The sequence below is a fragment of the Heterodontus francisci genome, unplaced genomic scaffold (genome assembly GCF_036365525.1).
Source record: "Heterodontus francisci isolate sHetFra1 unplaced genomic scaffold, sHetFra1.hap1 HAP1_SCAFFOLD_374, whole genome shotgun sequence".
Taxonomy (NCBI): domain Eukaryota; kingdom Metazoa; phylum Chordata; class Chondrichthyes; order Heterodontiformes; family Heterodontidae; genus Heterodontus; species Heterodontus francisci.
This window is the reverse complement of record NW_027140800.1, coordinates 158,156-176,871: the sequence shown is the minus strand read 5'-3', so window position 1 is coordinate 176,871 and position 18,716 is coordinate 158,156. Positions and strand designations below refer to the sequence as shown.

The 18,716-nt window shown below is 50.4% G+C and overlaps 1 protein-coding gene and 3 pseudogenes across 1 annotated transcript; all 4 read right to left on the bottom strand.

Moving 5' to 3' along the window:
* Window positions 1-204: 204 nt before the first annotated feature.
* LOC137361156 (zinc finger protein 850-like) lies at window positions 205-4,045 on the bottom strand (annotated as a pseudogene).
* A 1,274-nt stretch (window positions 4,046-5,319) lies between these two features.
* LOC137361155 (gastrula zinc finger protein XlCGF57.1-like) lies at window positions 5,320-6,792 on the bottom strand (annotated as a pseudogene).
* Window positions 6,793-7,341: 549 nt separating this feature from the next.
* On the bottom strand, window positions 7,342-8,344 carry LOC137361154 (zinc finger protein ZFP2-like; annotated as a pseudogene).
* A 5,343-nt stretch (window positions 8,345-13,687) lies between these two features.
* On the bottom strand, window positions 13,688-17,282 carry LOC137361153 (zinc finger protein 256-like). The gene is made up of 4 exons (XM_068026093.1): window positions 17,221-17,282; window positions 16,172-16,359; window positions 15,876-15,954; window positions 13,688-13,754 (listed from the first exon to the last, which is right to left on the bottom strand). Exons 1-4 carry the CDS (start codon window positions 17,280-17,282, stop codon window positions 13,688-13,690), a joined length of 396 nt encoding a protein of 131 aa, XP_067882194.1.
* Between the last annotated feature and the right edge of the window lie 1,434 nt (window positions 17,283-18,716).

Sequence of the window (18,716 nt, the reverse complement as noted above, 5' to 3'; positions counted from 1 at the left end):
GTGAAAGGTCTCTCCCCTGTGTGAACTCACTGGTGTATCAGCAAGTAGGATGACTGAGTGAATCACTTCCCACACTCTGAACAGGTGAACGGTCTCTCCCCGGTGATAACGCACTGGTGTATCAGCTGGCAGGATGACTGAGTGAATCTTTGTCCACACTCAGAGCAGGTGAACTGTCTCCCCCAGTGTCAACTTACTGGCGTATCAGCAGGTAGGTTGACAGTGAATCTCTTTCCCACACTCTGAGCAGGTGAAAGGTCTCTCCCCTGTGTGAACTCACTGGTGTATCAGCAGGTAGGATGACTGAGTGAATCCCTTCCCACACTCTGAACAGGTGAACGGTCACTCCCAAGTGTGAACTCACTGGTGTATCAGCAGGCAGGATGACTGAGTGAATCTCTTCCCACACTCGGAGCAGCTGAAAGGTCTCTCCCCAGTGTGAACTCACTGGTTTCACAGAAGGTAGGATGACTGAGTGAATCTCTTCCGACACTCTGAGCAGGTGAATGGTCTCTCCCCATTGTGAACTCACTGGTGTATCAGCAGGTTGGATGACTGAGTGAATCTCTTCCCACACTCTGAGCCGGTGAACGGTCTCTCCCCTGTGTGATCTCACTGGTGTATCAGCAGGTTGGATGACTGAGTGAATCTCTTCCCAAACTCTGAACAGGTGAACGGTCTCCCCCCAGTGTCAACTCACTGGCGTATCAGCAGGTAGGATGACAGAGTGAATCACTTTCCCACACTCTGAGCAGGTGAATAGTCTCTCCCCGGTGTGAACTGACTGGTGCATCAGCAGGTAGGATGACTGAGTGAATCTCTTCCCACACTCTGAGCCGGTGAACGGTCTCTCCCCTGTGTGAACTCACTGGTGTATCAGCAGGTAGGATGACTGAGTGAATCCCTTCCCACACTCTGAACAGGTGAACGGTCTCTCTCAAGTGTGAACTCGCTGGTGTATCAGCAGGCAGGATGACTGAGTGAATCTCATCCCACACACTGAGCAGGTGAACGGTCTCTCCCCATTGTCAACTCACTGTTGCATCAGCAGGGAGGATGACTGAGCGACTCTCTTCCCACACTATGAGCACGTGAAAGGTCTCTCCCCAGTGAGAACTCACTGGTGTATCTGCAGGTAGGATGACTGAGTGAATCCGTTCCCACACTCTGAACAGGTGAACGGTCTCTCCCCAGTGATAACTCACTGGTGTATTAGCTGGTAGGATGACTGAGTGAATCTCTGTCCACACTCAGAGCAGGTGAAAGGTCTCTCCCCAGTGTCAACTCACTGTTGTATCAGCAGGTAGGATGACAGAGTGAATCTCCTTACCACACTCTGAGCAGGTGAAAGGTCTCACCCCAGTAATAACTCACTGGTGTATCAGCAGTTTGGATGACTGAGGGATTCTCTTCCCACACTCTGAGCAGGGGAATGGTCTCTCCCCAGTGTGAACTCACTGGTGCATCAGAGGGTAGGATGTCTGAGTGAATCTCTTTCCACACGCTGAGCAGGTGAATGGTCTCACCCCAGTATGAACCCACTGGTGTATCAGCAGGTAGGATGACTGAGTGAAGCTCTTCCCTCTCACTGAGCAGTGGAACGGTCTCTAACCAGTGTGAACTCACTGGTATATCAGCAGGTAGGATGACTGAGTGAATCCTTTCGCACACTCTGATCAGGGGAATGGTCTCACCCCAGTGTGCACTCACTGGTGTTTCAGCAGGTAGGATGACTGAGTGAATCACTTCCCACTCTCTGAGCAGGTTAACCGTCTCTCCCTAGTGTGAACTCACTGGTGTCTCTGCAGGTAGGATGACTGAGTGAATCTCTTCCCACACTCTGAGCAGATGAATGGTCTCTCCCCAGTGTGAACTCACTGGTGTATCAGCAGGTAGGGTGACTGAGTGAATCCTTTCCCACAATCTGAGCAGGGGAATGGTTTCACCCCAGTGTGAACTCACTGGTGTATCAGCAGGTAGGATGACTGAGTGAATCCCTTCCACTCGCTGAAAAGGTGAACGGTCTCTCCCCAGTGAAAACTCACTGGTGTTTCATGTGGTAGGATGACTGAGTGAATCTATGTCCACTCTGAGCCGGTGAACGGTCTCTCCCCAGTGTGAACCCACTTGTGTATCAGAAGGTAGGATGACTGGGTGAAACTCTTCCGACACTCTGAGCAGGGGAATGGTCTCTCCCCAATGTGAACTCACTGTTGTATCAGCAGTTAGGTTGACTGAGTGAACCTCTTCCCGCACACTGAGCAGGTGAACGGTCTCTCCCCAGTGTGAATTCACTGTTGTATCAGCAGTTTGGATGACTGAGTGAATGTCATCCCACAATCTGAGCAGGTGAACGGTCTCTCCCCAGTGTGAACTCACTGGTGTATCAGCAGATAGGATGACTGAGTGATTCTCTTCCCGCACACTGAGCAGGTGAACGGTCTCTCCCCAGTGTGAATTCACTGTTGTATCAGCAGATAGGATGACTGAGTGATTCTCTTCCCACACTGTGAGCATGTGAAAGGTCTCTCCCCAGTGTGAACTCACTGGTGTATCAGCAGATAGGATGACTGAGTGATTCTCTTCCCACACTGTGAGCATGTGAAAGGTCTCTCCCCAGTGATAACGCACTGGTGTATCAGCTGGTAGGATGACTGAGTGAATCTCTGTCCACACTCAGAGCAGGTGAACTGTCTCCCCCCAGTGTCAACACACTGGCGTATCAGCAGGTAGGATGACAGAGTGAATCCCTTTCCCACACTCTGAGCAGCTGAAAGGTCTCTCCCCTGTGTGAACTCACTGGTGTATCAGAAGGTAGGACGACTGAGTGAATCCCTTCCCACACGCTGAACAGGTGAACGGTCACTCCCAAGTGTGAACTCATTGGTGTATCTGCAGGCAGGATGACTGAGTGAATCTAATCCCACAATATGAGCAGGTGAACGGTCTCTCCCCTGTGTGAACTGACTGGTGTATCAGCAGGTAGGATGACTGAGTGAATCTCTTGCCCACACTCTGAGCAGGTGAACGGTCTCTCCCCAGTGTGAACTCATTTGTGTATCAGCAGGCAGGATGACTGAGTGAATCTGTTCGCACACTCTGAGCAGGTGAATGGTCTCTCCCCTGTATGAACTCACTGGTGTATCAGCAGGTAGGATGACTGAGTGAATCTAATCCCACAATATGAGCAGGTGAACGGTCTCTCCCCTGTGTGAACTGACTGGTGTATCAGCAGGTAGGATGACTGAGAGAATCCCTTCCCACACTCTGAACAGGTGAACGGTCTCTCCCAAGTGTGAACTCACTGGTGCATCAGCAGGCAGGATGACTGAGTGAATCTCATCCCACACTCCGAGCAGCTGAAAGGTCTCTCCCCAGTGTGAACTCACTGGTGTATCAGAAGGTAGGATGACTGAGTGAATCTCTTCCGACACTCTGAGCAGGGGAATGTTCTCTCCCCAATGTGAACTCACTGTTGAATCAGCAGTTAGGATGACTGAGTGAACCTCTTCCCGCACACTGAGCAGGTGAACGGTCGCTCCCCAGTGTGAATTCACTGTTGTATCAGCAGTTTGGATGACTGAGTGAATCTCGTCCCACAATCTGAGCCGATGAACAGTCTCTCCCCAGTGTGAACCCACTTGTGTATCAGAAGGTAGGATGACTGGGTGAAACTCATCCGACACTCTGAGCAGGGGAATGGTCTCTCCCCAATGTGAACTCACTGTTGTATCAGCAGTTAGGTTGACTGAGTGAACCTCTTCCCGCACACTGAGCAGGTGAACGGTCGCTCCCCAGTGTGAATTCACTGTTGTATCAGCAGTTTGGATGACTGAGTGAATGTCATCCCACAATCTGAGCAGGTGAACGGTCTCTCCCCAGTGTGAACGCACTGGTGTATCAGCAGATAGGATGACTGAGTGATTCTCTTCCCACACTGTGAGCATGTGAAAGGTCTCTCCCCAGTGTGAACTCACTGGTGTATCAGCAGGTAGGATGACTGAGTGAATCACTTCCCACACTCTGAACAGGTGAACGGTCTCTCCCCAGTGATAACGCACTGGTGTATCAGCTGGTAGGATGACTGAGTGAATCTCTGTCCACACTCAGAGCAGGTGAACTGTCTCCCCCCAGTGTCAACACACTGGCGTATCAGCAGGTAGGATGACAGAGTGAATCCCTTTCCCACACTCTGAGCAGCTGAAAGGTCTCTCCCCTGTGTGAACTGACTGGTGTATCAGCAGGTAGGATAACTGAGAGAATCCCTTCCCACACTCTGAACAGGTGAACGGTCTCTCCCAAGTGTGAACTCACTGGTGCATCAGCAGGCAGGATGACTGAGTGAATCTCATCCCACACTCCGAGCAGCTGAAAGGTCTCTCCCCAGTGTGAACTCACTGGTGTATCAGAAGGTAGGATGACTGAGTGAATCTCTTCCGACACTCTGAGCAGGGGAATGTTCTCTCCCCAATGTGAACTCACTGTTGAATCAGCAGTTAGGATGACTGAGTGAACCTCTTCCCGCACACTGAGCAGGTGAACAGTCGCTCCCCAGTGTGAATTCACTGTTGTATCAGCAGTTTGGATGACTGAGTGAATCTCATCCCACAATCTGAGCCGGTGAACGGTCTCTCCCCAGTGTGAACTCACTGGTGTATCAGCAGGTAGGATGACTGAGTGATTCTCTTCCCACACTGTGAGCATGTGAAAGGTCTCTCCCCAGTGTGAACTCACTGGTGTATCAGCAGGTAGGATGACTGAGTGAATCACTTCCCACACTCTGAACAGGTGAAAGGTCTCTCCCCTGTGTGAACTCACTGATGTATCAGCAGGTAGGATGACTGAGTGAATCCCTTCCCACACTCTGAACAGGTGAACGGTCACTCCCAAGTGTGAACTCACTGGTGCATCAGCAGGCAGGATGACTGAGTGAATCTGTTCCCACACTCTCAGCAGATGAATGGTCTCATCCCCATTGTGAACTCATTGTTGTTTCAGCAGGTATGATGACTGAGTGAATCTCCTACCAGACACTGAGCAGGTGAATGGTCTCTCCCCATTGTGAACTCACTGGTTTTTCAGCAGGTAGGATGACTGAGTAAATCCTTTCCCACACTCTGAGCAGGGGAATGGTCTCTCCCCAATGTGAACTCACTGTTGTATCAGCAGTTTGGATGACTGAGTGAACCTCTTCCCGCACACTGAGCAGGTGAACTGTCTCTCCTCAGTGTGAATTCACTGTTGTATCAGCAGTTTGGATGACTGAGTGAATCTCATCCCACAGTCTGAGCAGGTGAACGGTCTCTCCCCAGTGTGAACTCACTGGCGTATCAGCAGGTCGGATGACTGAGTGAATCTCTGTCCAGACTCAGAGCAGGTGAACTGTCTCCCCCCAGTGTCAACACACTGGCGTATCAGCAGGTAGGATGACAGAGTGAATCTCTTTCCCACACTCTGAGCAGGTGAAACGTCTCTCCCCTGTGTGAACTCACTGGTGTATCAGCAGGTAGGATGACTGAGTGAATACCTTCCCACACTCTGAACAGGTGAACGGTCTCTCCCAAGTGTGAACTCACTGGTGTATCAGCAGGCAGGATGACTGAGTGATTCTCTTCCCACACTGTGAGCATGTGAAAGGTCTCTCCCCAGTGTGAACTCACTGGTGTATCAGCAGGTAGGATGACTGAGTGAATCACTTCCCACACTCTGAACAGGTGAACGGTCTCTCCCCAGGGAGAACGCACTGGTGTATCAGCTGGTAGGATGACTGAGTGAATCTCTGTCCACACTCAGAGCAGGTGAACTGTCTCCCCCCAGTGTCAACACACTGGCGTATCAGCAGGTAGGATGACAGAGTGAATCTCTTTCCCACACTCTGAGCAGCTGAAAGGTCTCTCCCCTGTGTGAACTCACTGGTGTATCAGAAGGTAGGACGACTGAGTGAATCCCTTCCCACACGCTGAACAGGTGAACGGTCACTCCCAAGTGTGAACTCATTGGTGTATCTGCAGGCAGGATGACTGAGTGAATCTAATCCCACAATATGAGCAGGTGAACGGTCTCTCCCCTGTGTGAACTGACTGGTGTATCAGCAGGTAGGATGACTGAGTGAATCTCTTGCCCACACTCTGAGCAGGTGAACGGTCTCTTCCCGGTGTGAACACACAGGTGTATCTGCAGGTATGATGACTGAGTGAATCTCTGCCCACACTCTGAGCAGGTTAACGGTCTCTCCCCAGTGTGAACTCATTTGTGTATCAGCAGGCAGGATGACTGAGTGAATCTGTTCGCACACTCTGAGCAGGTGAATGGTCTCTCCCCTGTATGAACTCACTGGTGTATCAGCAGGTAGGATGACTGAGTGAATCTAATCCCACAATATGAGCAGGTGAACGGTCTCTCCCCTGTGTGAACTGACTGGTGTATCAGCAGGTAGGATGACTGAGTGAATCCCTTCCCACACTCAGAACAGGTGAACGATCTCTCCCAAGTGTGAACTCACTGGTGCATCAGCAGGCAGGATGACTGAGTGAATCTCATCCCACACTCCGAGCAGCTGAAAGGTCTCTCCCCAGTGTGAACTCACTGGTGTATCAGAAGGTAGGATGACTGAGTGAATCTCTTCCGACACTCTGAGCAGGGGAATGTTCTCTCCCCAATGTGAACTCACTGTTGAATCAGCAGTTAGGATGACTGAGTGAACCTCTTCCCGCACACTGAGCATTTGAACGGTCGCTCCCCAGTGCGAATTCACTGTTGTATCAGCAGTTTGGATGACTGAGTGAATCTCATCCCACAATCTGAGCCGGTGAACGGTCTCTCCCCAGTGTGAACTCACTGGTGTATCAGCAGGTAGGATGACTGAGTGATTCTCTTCCCACACTGTGAGCATGTGAAAGGTCTCTCCCCAGTGTGAACTCACTGGTGTATCAGCAGGTAGGATGACTGAGTGAATCACTTCCCACACTCTGAACAGGTGAACGGTCTCTCCCCAGTGATAACGCACTGGTGTATCAGCTGGTAGGATGACTGAGTGAATCTCTTTCCCACACTTGGAGCAGGTGAACTGTCTCCCCCCAGTGTCAACTCACTGGCGTATCAGCAGGTAGGATGACAGAGTGAATCTCTTTCCCACACTTGGAGCAGGTGAAAGGTCTCTCCCCTGTGTGAACTCACTGATGTATCAGCAGGTAGGATGACTGAGTGAATCCCTTCCCACACTCTGAACAGGTGAACGGTCACTCCCAAGTGTGAACTCACTGGTGCATCAGCAGGCAGGATGACTGAGTGAATCTGTTCCCACACTCTCAGCAGATGAATGGTCTCATCCCCATTGTGAACTCATTGTTGTTTCAGCAGGTATGATGACTGAGTGAATCTCCTACCAGACAATGAGCAGGTGAATGGTCTCTCCCCATTGTGAACTCACTGGTTTATCAGCAGGTAGGATGACTGAGTAAATCCTTTCCCACACTCTGAGCAGGGGAATGGTCTCTCCCCAATGTGAACTCACTGTTGTATCAGCAGTTTGGATGACTGAGTGAACCTCTTCCCGCACACTGAGCAGGTGAACGGTCTCTCCTCAGTGTGAATTCACTGTTGTATCAGCAGTTTGGATGACTGAGTGAATCTCATCCCACAGTCTGAGCAGGTGAACGGTCTCTCCCCAGTGTGAACTCACTGGCGTATCAGCAGGTCGGATGACTGAGTGAATCTCTGTCCAGACTCAGAGCAGGTAAACTGTCTCCCCCCAGTGTCAACACACTGGCGTATCAGCAGGTAGGATGACAGAGTGAATCTCTTTCCTACACTCTGAGCAGGTGAAAGGTCTCTCCCCTGTGTGAACTCACTGGTGTATCAGCAGGTAGGATGACTGAGTGAATCCCTTCCCACACTCTGAACAGGTGAACGGTCTCTCCCAAGTGTGAACTCACTGGTGTATCAGCAGGCAGGATGACTGAGTGAATCTCTTCCCACACTCTGAGCAGCTGAAAGGTCTCTCCCCAGTGTGAACTCACTGGTGTATCAGAAGGTAGGATGACTGAGTGAATCTCTTCCCACACTCTGAGCAGGGGAATGGTCTCCCCCCAGTGTGAACTCACTGTTGTATCAGCAGTTAGGATGACTGAGTGAATCTCTTCCCACGCTCTGAGCAGCTGAAAGGTCTCTCCCCAGTGTGAACTCACTGGTGTATCAGAAGGTAGGATGACTGAGTGAATCTCTTCCCACACTCTGAGCAGGGGAATGATCTCCCCCCAGTGTTAACTCACTGTTGTATCAGCAGTTAGGATGACTGACTGAACCTCTTCCCGCACTCTGAGCAGGTGAACGGTCTCTCCCCAGTGTGAATTCACTGTTGTATCAGCAGTTTGGATGACTGAGTGAATCTCATCCCACAGTCTGAGCAGGTGAACGGTCTCTCCCCAGTGTCAACTCGCTGGTGTATCAGCAGGTCTGATGACTGAGTGATTCTCTTCCCACACTATGAGCAGGTGAAAGGTCTCTCCCCAGTGAGAACTCACTGGTGTATCTGCAGGTGGGATGACTGAGTGAATCCGTTCCCACACGCTGAACAGGTGAAAGGTCTCTCCCCAGTGTCAACTCACTGGTGTATCAGCAGGTAGGATGACAGAGTGAATCTCCTTCCCACACTCTGAGCAGGTGAAATGTCTCACCCCAGTGATAACTCACTGGTGTATCAGCAGTTTGGATGACTGAAGGATTCTCTTCCCACACTCTGAGCAGGGGAATGGTCTCTCCCCAGTGTGAACTCACTGGTGCATCAGAGGGTAGGATGACTGAGTGAATCTCTTTCCACACGCTGAGCAGGTGAATGGTCTCTCCCCAGTATGAACTCACTGGTGTATCAGCAGGTAGGATGACTGAGTGAATCACTTACCACTCTCTGAGCAGGTTAACCGTCTCTCCCGAGTGTGAACTCACTGGTGTCTCAGCAGGTAGGATGACTGAGTGAATCTCTTTCCAACCTCTGAGCAGATGAATGGTCTCTGCCCAGTGTGAACTCACTGGTGTATCAGCAGGTAGGGTGACTGAGTGAATCCTTTCCCACACTCTGAGCAGGGGAATGGTCTCACCCCAGTGTGCACTCACTGGTGTATCAGCAGGTAGGATGACTGAGTGAATCATTTCACACACTCTGAGCAGGTTAACCGTCTCTCCCTAGTGTGAACTCACTGGTGTATCAGCAGGTGGGATAACTGAGTGAATCCCTTCCACACTCTGAAATGGTGAACGGTCTCTCCCCAGTGATAACTCACTGGTGTTTCATGTGGGAGTATGACGGAGTGAATCTCTGTCCACACTCAGAGCAGGTGAACGGTCTGCCCCCCAGTGTCAACTCACTGGCGTATCAGCAGGTAGGATGACTGAGTGAATCTCTTTCCCACACTCTGAGCAGGTGAAAGGTCTCTCCCCTGTGTGAACTCACTGGTGTATCAGCAGGGAGGATGACTGAGTGAATCTCATCGCACACTCTGAGCAGCTGAAAGGTCTCTCCCCGGTGTGAACTCACTGGTGTATCAGATGGTAGGATGACTGAGGGAAACTCTTCCGACACTCTGAGGAGGTGAACGGTCACTCCCCAGTGTGAACTCACTGGTGTATCAGCAGATTGGATGACTGAGTGAATCACTTTCCCACACACTGATCAGATGAACGGTCCATCCCCAGTGTTAACTCACTGGTGCATCAGCAGGTCGGAAGTCGGAGTGAATCTCTTTCCCACACTCTGAGCAGGAGAATGGTCTCTCCCCAGTGTGAACTCACTGGTGTATCAGAATTTTGGATGACTGAGTGAATCTCTTCCCACACTCTGAGCAGTTGAGTGGTCTGTCCCCAGTCTCAACTCACTGTTGTATCAGCAGGAAGGATGGCTGAGTGAATCTCTTCCCACACTCTGAGCAGGGGAAAGGTCTCTCCCCAGTGTGAACTCACTGGTGCATCAGAGGGTAGAGTGACTGAGTGAATCTCTTTCCACACGCTGAGCAGGTGAATGGTCTCTCCCCAGTATGAACACACTGGTGTATCGGCAGGTAGGATGACTGAGTGAAGCTCTTCCCGCACACTGAGCACTTTAACGGTCTCTACCCAGTGTGAACTCACTGGTGTATCAGCAGGTTGGATGACTGAGTGAACCACGTCCCACTCTCTGATCAGGTTAACCGTGTATCCCAAGTGTGAACTCACTGGTGTATCAGAAGGTAGGATGAATGAGTGAATCTCTTTCCAAAATCTGAGCAGATGAATGGTCTCTCCACAGTGTGAACTCACTGGTGTATCAGCAGCTAGGGTGACTGAGTGAATCCTTTCCCACACTCTGAGAAGGGGAATGGTCTCACCCCAGTGTGCACTCACTGGAGTGTCAGCAGGTAGGATGACTGAGTGAATCATTTCCCACACTCAGAGCAGGTTTACCGTCTCTCCCTAGTGTGACCTCACTGGTGTATCAGCATGTGGGATGACTGAGTGAATCCCTTCCACACTCTGAAAAGGTGAACGGTCTCTCCCCAGTGATAACTCACTGGTGTATCAGCAGGTAGGATGACAGAGTGAATCTCTTTCCCACACTCTGAGCAGGTGAAAGGTCTCTCCCCTGTGTGAACTCACTGGTGCATCTGCAGGTAGGATGACTGAGTGAATCTCTGTCCACACTAAGAGCAGGTGAACGGTCTCCCCCCAGTGTCAACTCACTGGCGTATCTGCAGGTAGGATGACAGAGTGAATCTCTTTCCCAATTTCAGAGCAGGTGAACTGTCTCCCCCCAGTGTCAACTCACTGGCGTATCAGCAGGTAGGATGACTGAGTGAATCCCTTCCCACACTCTGAGCGTGTGAGTGGTCTCTCCCCAGTGTGAACTCACTGGTGTATCAGAAGGTAGGATGACTGAGTGAATCTCTTCCGACACTCTGAGGAGGAGAACGGTCTCTCCCCAGTGTGAACTCACTGGTGTATCAGCAGGTTGGATGACTGAGTGAATCTCTGTCCACACTAAGAGCAGGTGAACGGTCTCCCCCCAGTGTCAAATCACTGGTGTATCTGCAGGTAGGATGACTGAGTGAATCTCTTTCCCACACTCTGAGCAGGTGAAAGGTCTCTCCCCTGTGTCAACTCACTGGTGCATCAGCTGGTAGGATGACTGAGTGCATCTCTTCCCACACTGACGGGGTATATCCAAGGATGTTATGGGAAGCAAGGGATGAAATTGCAGAGCCGCTGGCAATGATCTTTTCATCTTCTCTGTTGACGGGGGTGGTACCAGGTGATTGGAGGGTGGCAAATGTTGTGCCCCTGTTCAAGAAAGGGAATAGGAACAACCCTGGGAATTACAGGCCAGTTAGTCTTACTTCGGTGGTAGGCATGTTGATGGAAAAGGTGCTGAGGGATAGGATTTCTGAGCATCTGGAAAGACACTGCTTGATTCGGGACAGTCAGCACGGTTTTTGTGAGGGGTAGGTCTTGCCTCACAAGCCTGATTGAATTCTTTGAGCAGGTGACCAAGCAAGTGGATGAGGGTAAACCAGTGGATGTGGTGTACATGGATTTTAGTAAGGCATTTGATAAGGTCCCCCATGGTAGACTTATGGAGAAAGTCAGGAGGCATGGGATAGTGGGGAATGTGGCCAGTTGGATTAAGAATTGGCTAACTGATAGAAGGCAGAGAGTGGTCTTAGATGGTAAATACTCAGCCTGGAGCCCAGTTACCAGTGGCGTGCCACAGGGATCAGTTCTGGGTCCTCTCCTGTTTGTGATTTTTATTAACGACTTGGATGAGGAAGTCGAAGGGTGGGTCAGTAAATTTGCAGATGATACAAAGGTTGGTGGAGTTGTGGATACCGAGGAGGGCTATTGTCGTCTGCAAAGGGACTTGGATAGGTTGCAGTGCTGGGCTGAAAAGTGGCAGATGGAGTTTAACCCTGAAAAGTGTGAGGTCGTCCATTTTGGAAGGACAAACACGAATGCAAAATACTGGGTTAACGGTAGGGTTCTTGGGCATGTGGAGGAGCAGAGAGACCTTGGGGTCTATGTGCATAGATCGTTGAAAGTTGCAACTCAAGTGGATAGGGCTGTGAAGAAGGCATATGGGGTGTTAGCGTTCATTAGCAGAGGGATTGAATTTAAGAGCCGTGAGGTGATGATGCAGCTGTACAGGACCTTGGTAAGGCCTCATTTGGAGTACTGTGTGCAGTTCTGGTCGCCTCATTTTAGGAAGGATGTGGAAGCCTTGGAGAGGGTGCAGAGGAGATTTACCAGGATGTTGCCTGGAATGGAGAATAAGTCTTACGAGGAAAGGCTGAACATTCTAGGCCTCTTCTCATTAGAACGGAGAAGGATGAGGGGTGACATGATAGAGGTTTATAAGATGATCAGGGGAATAGATAGGGTAGACAGTCAGAAACTTTTTCCCCGGGTGGAGCAAAGCGTTACAAGGGGTCATAAATTTAAGGTGAAGGGTGGGAGATATAAGGGGGATGTCAGGGGAAGGTTCTTTACCCAGAGAGTGGTCGGGGCATGGAATGCCTTGCCTGGGGAAGTTGTTGAGTCAGAAACTTTAGGGACTTTCAAACGGCTTTTAGATAGGTATATGGATAAAGGAGAATGATGGGGTATAGATTAAATTGTCCTTGACAGAGGACAAAGGATCGGCACAACATCGTGGGCCGAAGGGCCTGTTCTGTGCTGTATTTTTCTATGTTCTATGTTCTACACTCTGAGCCGGTGAACGGTCTCTCCCCTGTGTGAACTCACTGGTGTATCAGCATGTAGGATGGCAGAGTGAATCCCTTCCCACACTCTGAACAGGTGAACGGTCTCTCTCAAGTGTGAACTCGCTGGTGTATCAGCAGGCAGGATGACTGAGTGTACCTCTTCCTGCACACTGAGCAGGTGAACGGTCTCTCCCCAGTGTGAATTCACTGTTGTATCAGCAGTTTGGATGACTGAGTGATTCTCTTCCCACACTATGAGCAGGTGAAAGGTCTCTCCCCAAAGTGAACTCACTGGTGTATCAGCAGGTCGGATGACTGTGTGAATCCGTTCCCACACTCTGAACAGGTGAACGGTCTCTCTCAAGTGTGAACTCGCTGGTGTATCAGCAGGCAGGGTGACTGAGTGAATCTCATCCCAGACTCTGAGCAGGTGAACGGTCTCTCCCCATTGTCAACTCACTGTTGTATCAGCAGGTAGGACGACTGAGTGAATCTGTTCCCACACTCTGAGCAGATGAATGGTCTAATCCCCATTGTGAACTCATTGTTGTTTCAGCAGGTATGATGACTGAGTGAATCTCCTACCAGACACTGAGCAGGTGAATGGTCTCTCCCCATTGTGAACTCACTGGTGTATCAGCAGGTAGAATGACTGAGTAAATCCTTTCCCACACTCTGAGCAGTGGAATGGTCTCCCCCCACTGATAACTCACTGGTGCATCAGCTGGTCGGATGACTGAGTGAATCTCTGTCCACACTCAGAGCAGGTGAAAGGTCTCTCCCCAGTGTCAACTCACTGGTGTATCAGCAGGTAGGATGACAGAGTGAATCTCTTTCCCACACTCTGATCAGGTGAAAGGTCTCTCCCCAGTGATAACAGACTGGTGTATCAGCAGTATGGATGACTGAGGGATTCTCTTCCCACACTCTGAGCAGGGGAATGGTCTCTCCCCAGAGTGAACTCACTGGTGCATCAGAGGGTAGGATGACTGAGTGAATCTCTTTCCACACGCTGAGCAGGTGAATGGTCTCTCCCCAGTATGAAGTCAATGTGTATCAGCAGGTTGCATGACTGAGTGAAGCTCTTCCCGCTCACTGAGCATTTGAACGGTCTCTACCCAGTGTGAACTCACTGGTGTATCAGCTGGTAGGATGACTGAGTGAATCCTTTCGCACACGCTGAGCAGGTTAATGGTCTCACCCCAGTGTGCACTCACTGGTGTATCAGCAGGTAGGATGACTGCGTGAATCACTTCCCACTCTCTGAGCAAGTTAACCGTCTCTCCCTAGTGTGAACTCACTGGTGTCTCAGCAGGTAGGATGACTGAGTGAATGTCTTTCCAAACTCTGAGCAGATGAATGGTCTCTCCCCAGTGTGAACTCAATGGTGTATCAGCAGGTAGGATCACTGGGTGAATCCTTTCCAACACTCTGAGAAGGTTAAACGTCTCTCCCTAGTGTGAACTCACTGGTGTATCAGCAGGTGGGATGACTGAGTGAATCTCTGTGCACACTCAGAGCAGGTGAACGGTCCGCCCCCCACTGTCAACTCACCGGCGTATCAGCAGGTAGGATGACAGAGTGAATCTCTTTCCCACACTATGAGCAGGTGAACGGTCTCTCCCCTGTGTGAACTCACTGGTGTATCAGCTGGTAGGATGACTGTGTGAATCCCTTCCCACACTCTGAACAGGTGAACGGTCTCTCCCAAGTGTGAACTCACTGGTGCATCAGCAGGCAGGATGACTGAATGAATCTCATCCCACACTCTGAGCAGCTGAAAGGACTCACCCCAGTGTGAACTCACTGGTGTATCAGAAGGTAGGATGACTGAGTGAATCTCTTCCACACTCTGAGGAGGTGAACGGTCTCTCCCCAGTGTGAACTCACTGGTGTATCAGCAGGTAGGATGACTGAGTGAATCCTTTCGCACACTCTGAGCAGGGGAATGGTCTCACCCCAGTGTGCACTCACTGGTGCATCAGCAGGTTGGATGACTGAGTGAATCAATTCCCACTCTCTGAGCAGGTTAACCATCTCGCCCTAGTGTGAACTCACTGGTGTATCAGCAGGTAGGATGACTGCATGAATCTCTTTCCAAACTCTGAGCAGATGAATGGTCTCTCCCCAGTGTGAACTCACTGGTGTATCAGAAGGTAGGGTGACTGAGTGAATCATTTCCCACACTCAGAGCAGGTTAACTGTCTCTCGATAGTGTGAACTCACTTTTGTATCAGCAGGTGGGATGACTGAGTGAATCCCTTCCACACTCTGAACAGGTGAACGGTCTCTCCCTAGTGTGAACTCACTGGTGTATCAGCAGGTAGGATGACTGACTGAATCTCTTTCCAAACTCTGAGCAGATGAATGGTCACCACCCTGTGTGAACTCACTGGTGTATCAGCAGGAAGGATGACTGAGTGAATCCTTTCGCAAACTCTGAGCAGAGGAATGGACTCACCCCAGTTATAACTCACTGGTGTATCAGCTGGAAGGATGACTGAGTGAATCCCTTCCCACACTCTGAACAGGGGAACGGTCTCTCCCAACTGTGAACTCACTGGTGTATCAGCAGGCAGGATGACTGAGTGAATCTCATCCCACACTCCGAGCAGCTGAAAGGTCTCTCCCCAGTGTGAACTCAATGGTGTATCAGCAGGTAGGATGACTGGGTGAATCCTTTCCAACACTCTGAGAAGGTTAAACGTCTCTCCCTAGTGTGAACTCACTGGTGTATCAGCAGGTGGGATGACTGAGTGAATCCCTTCCACACTCTGAAAAGGTGAACAGTCTCTCCCCAGTGATAACTCACTGGTGTATCATGTGGAAGGATGACTGAGTGAATCTCTGTCCACACTCAGAGCAGGTGAACGGTCCGCCCCCCAGTGTCAACTCACCGGCGTATCAGCAGGTAGGATGACAGAGTGAATCTCTTTACCACACTCTGAGCAGGTGAAAGGTCTCTCCCCTGGATGAACTCACTGGTGTATCAGCAGGTAGGATGACTGAGTGAATCTAATCCCACATTATGAGCAGGTGAACGGTCTCTCCCCTGTGTGAACTCACTGGTGTATCAGCTGGTAGGATGACTGAGTGAATCCCTTCCCGCACACTGAGCAGCTGAACGGTCTCTCCCCTGTGTAAACTCACCGGTGTATCCGCAGGTTGGATGACTGAGTGAATCCCTTCCCACACTCTGAGCAGTTGAACGGTCTCTCCCCAGTGTTAACTCACCGGTCTGTCAACAGGTAGGATGACAGAGTGAATCTCTTTCCCGCGCTCTGAGCAGGTGAAAGGTCTCTCCCCAGTGTGAAATCACTGATGTATCAGCAGGCAGGATGACTGAGTGAATCTCTTCCCACACTCTGAGCAGGTGAACGGTCTCTCACCATTGTCAACTCACTGATATATGAGCAGGTAGGATGACAAAGTGAATCCTTTCCCACACTCTGAGCCAGGGAATGGTCTCTCCCCATTGTGAGCGCACTTGTGCATCAGCAGGTAGGATGACAGAGTGAATACTCTCCCACACTCTGAGCAGGTTACCCGTCTCTCCCCAGTGTGAACTCGCTGGTTTATCAGCAGGTAGGATGAATGAGTGAATCTCTTCCCAGACTCTGAGCAGATGATCAGTCTCTCCCCAGTATTGACTTACTGCTGTATCAGCAGGTAGGATGAGTGAGTGAATCTCTTTCCACACTATGAGCAGGTAAACGGTCTCTCCTCAGTGTTAACTCACCGGTGTATCAGCAGTTAGGATGTCTGAGTGAATCTCTTTCCACACACTGAGCAGGTGAACGTTCTCTCCAAAGTGTGAACTCACTGGTGTCTCAGTAGTTAGGTTGACTGAGTGAATCTCTTCCCACACTCAGAGCACGTGAAAGGTCTCTCACCAGTGTTAACTCAATGGCGTATCAGCTGCTAGGAAGACTGAGTGAATCACTTTCCACACTCTGAGCAGGTGAAAGGTATCTCCCCAGTATGAACTCACTGGTGTATCACCAGGTACGATGACTGAGTGAATCTCTTCCCACACTCAGAACTGATGAACTGTCTCTCCCCACTGTGAACTCACTGGTGTATCAGCAGGTAGGATAACTTAGTGAATCTCTTCCAACACTCTGAGCAGGCGAACGGTCTCTCCCCAGTGTTAACTCACTGGTGTATCAGTAGTTAGGATGACTGAGTGAATCTCTTTCCACACACTGAGCAGTTGAACGTTCTCTCCCCAGTGTTAACTCACTGGTATATGAGTAGGTAGGATGACTGAGTGAATGTCTTCCCACACTCTGAGCAGGCGAACGTTCTCTACCCAGTGTGAACTCACTGGTGTATCAGCAGCTAGGATGACTGAGTGAATCTCTTCCAACGCTCGGAGCAGGTGAACGGTCTCTCCCCAGTGTGATCTCTCTGGTGCATCAGCAGGTAGGATGACTGAGTGAATCTCTTCCAACACTCTGAGAAGGTGAACGGTCTCTACCCAGTGTGAACTCACTGGTGTGTCAGCAGGTAGGATGACTGAGTGAATATATTTCCACACACTGAGCAGGTGAACATGCTCACCCCACGGTAACTCACTGGTGTATTAGCCGGTAGGATAACTGAATGAATCTCTTCCCACACTCTGAGCAGGTGAACGGTCTCTCCCCAGTGATAACTCACTGGTGTATCAGCTGGTAGGATGACAGAGTGAATCTCTTACCCACACTCTGAGCAAGTCAATGGTCTCTCCCCAGTGTGAAATCACTGGTGTATCAGCAGGTCGGATGACTGAGTGAATCAATTCCCATACTCTGAGCAGGTGATCGGTCTCTCCCCAGTGTTAACTCACTGGTGTGTCAGCAGGTAGGATGACTGAGTGAATCCTTCCCACACTCTGAGCAGGGGAATGGTCTCTCCCCAGTGTGAACTCACTGGTGTATCAGCAGGTAGAATGACAGAGTGAAACTTTCCCACACTTTGAGCAGGTTAACCGTCTCTCCCCAGTGTGAACTCACTAGTGTATCAGCAAGTAGGATGACTGAGTGAATCACTTCCCACACTCTGAGCAGGTGAATGCTCTCTCCCCACTGTGAACTCATGGGTGTATCAGCAGGTCGGAAGACTGAGTGAATCTCTTCCCACACTCTGAGCAGGTGAACGGTCACTCCCCAGTGAGAACTCACTGGTGTATCAGCAGGTAGGATGACTGAGTGAATCTCTTCCCATACTCTGAGCAGGTGAACGGTCTCTACCCTGTGTGAACTCACTAGTGTATCGGCAGGTAGGATGACTGAGTGTATCTCCTCCCACACTATGAGCAGGTGAACGGTGTCTCCCCAGTGTGAACTCACTGGTGTGTCAGCAGGTAGGATGACTGAGTGAATCCCTTCCCACTCTCTGAACAGGTGAACGGTCTCTCCCCAGTGATAACTCACTGGTGTATCAGCAGGTAGGATGACTGAGTGAATCCTGTCAACACTGTGAGCAGGTGAACGGTCTCTCCCCAGTGTGAACTCACTGGTGTATCAGCAGGTAGGATGACAAATTGAATCTCTTTCCCACACTATGAGCAGGTGAACGGTCTCTCCCCAGTGTGAACTCACTGGTGTGTCAGCAGGTAGGATGACTGAGTGAATCCCTTCCCACTCTCTGAACAGGTGAACGGTCTCTCCCTAGTGATAACTCACTGGTGTATCAGCAGGTAGGATGACTGAGTGAATCCTGTCAACACTGTGAGCAGGTGAACGGTCTCTCCCCAGTGTGAACTCACTGGTGTATCAGCAGGTAGGATGACAGAGTGAATCTCTTTCCCACACCCTGAGCAGGTGAAAGGTCTCTCCCCAGTGTCAACTCACTGGTGTATCAGCACTTTGGATGACTGAGTGAATCTCTTCCCACACTCTGAGCAGTTGAATGGTCTCTCCCCAGTCTCAACTCACTGTTGTATCAAGAGGTAGTATGGCTGAGTGAATCTCTTTCCACACTCTGAGCAGGTGAATGGTCTCTCCC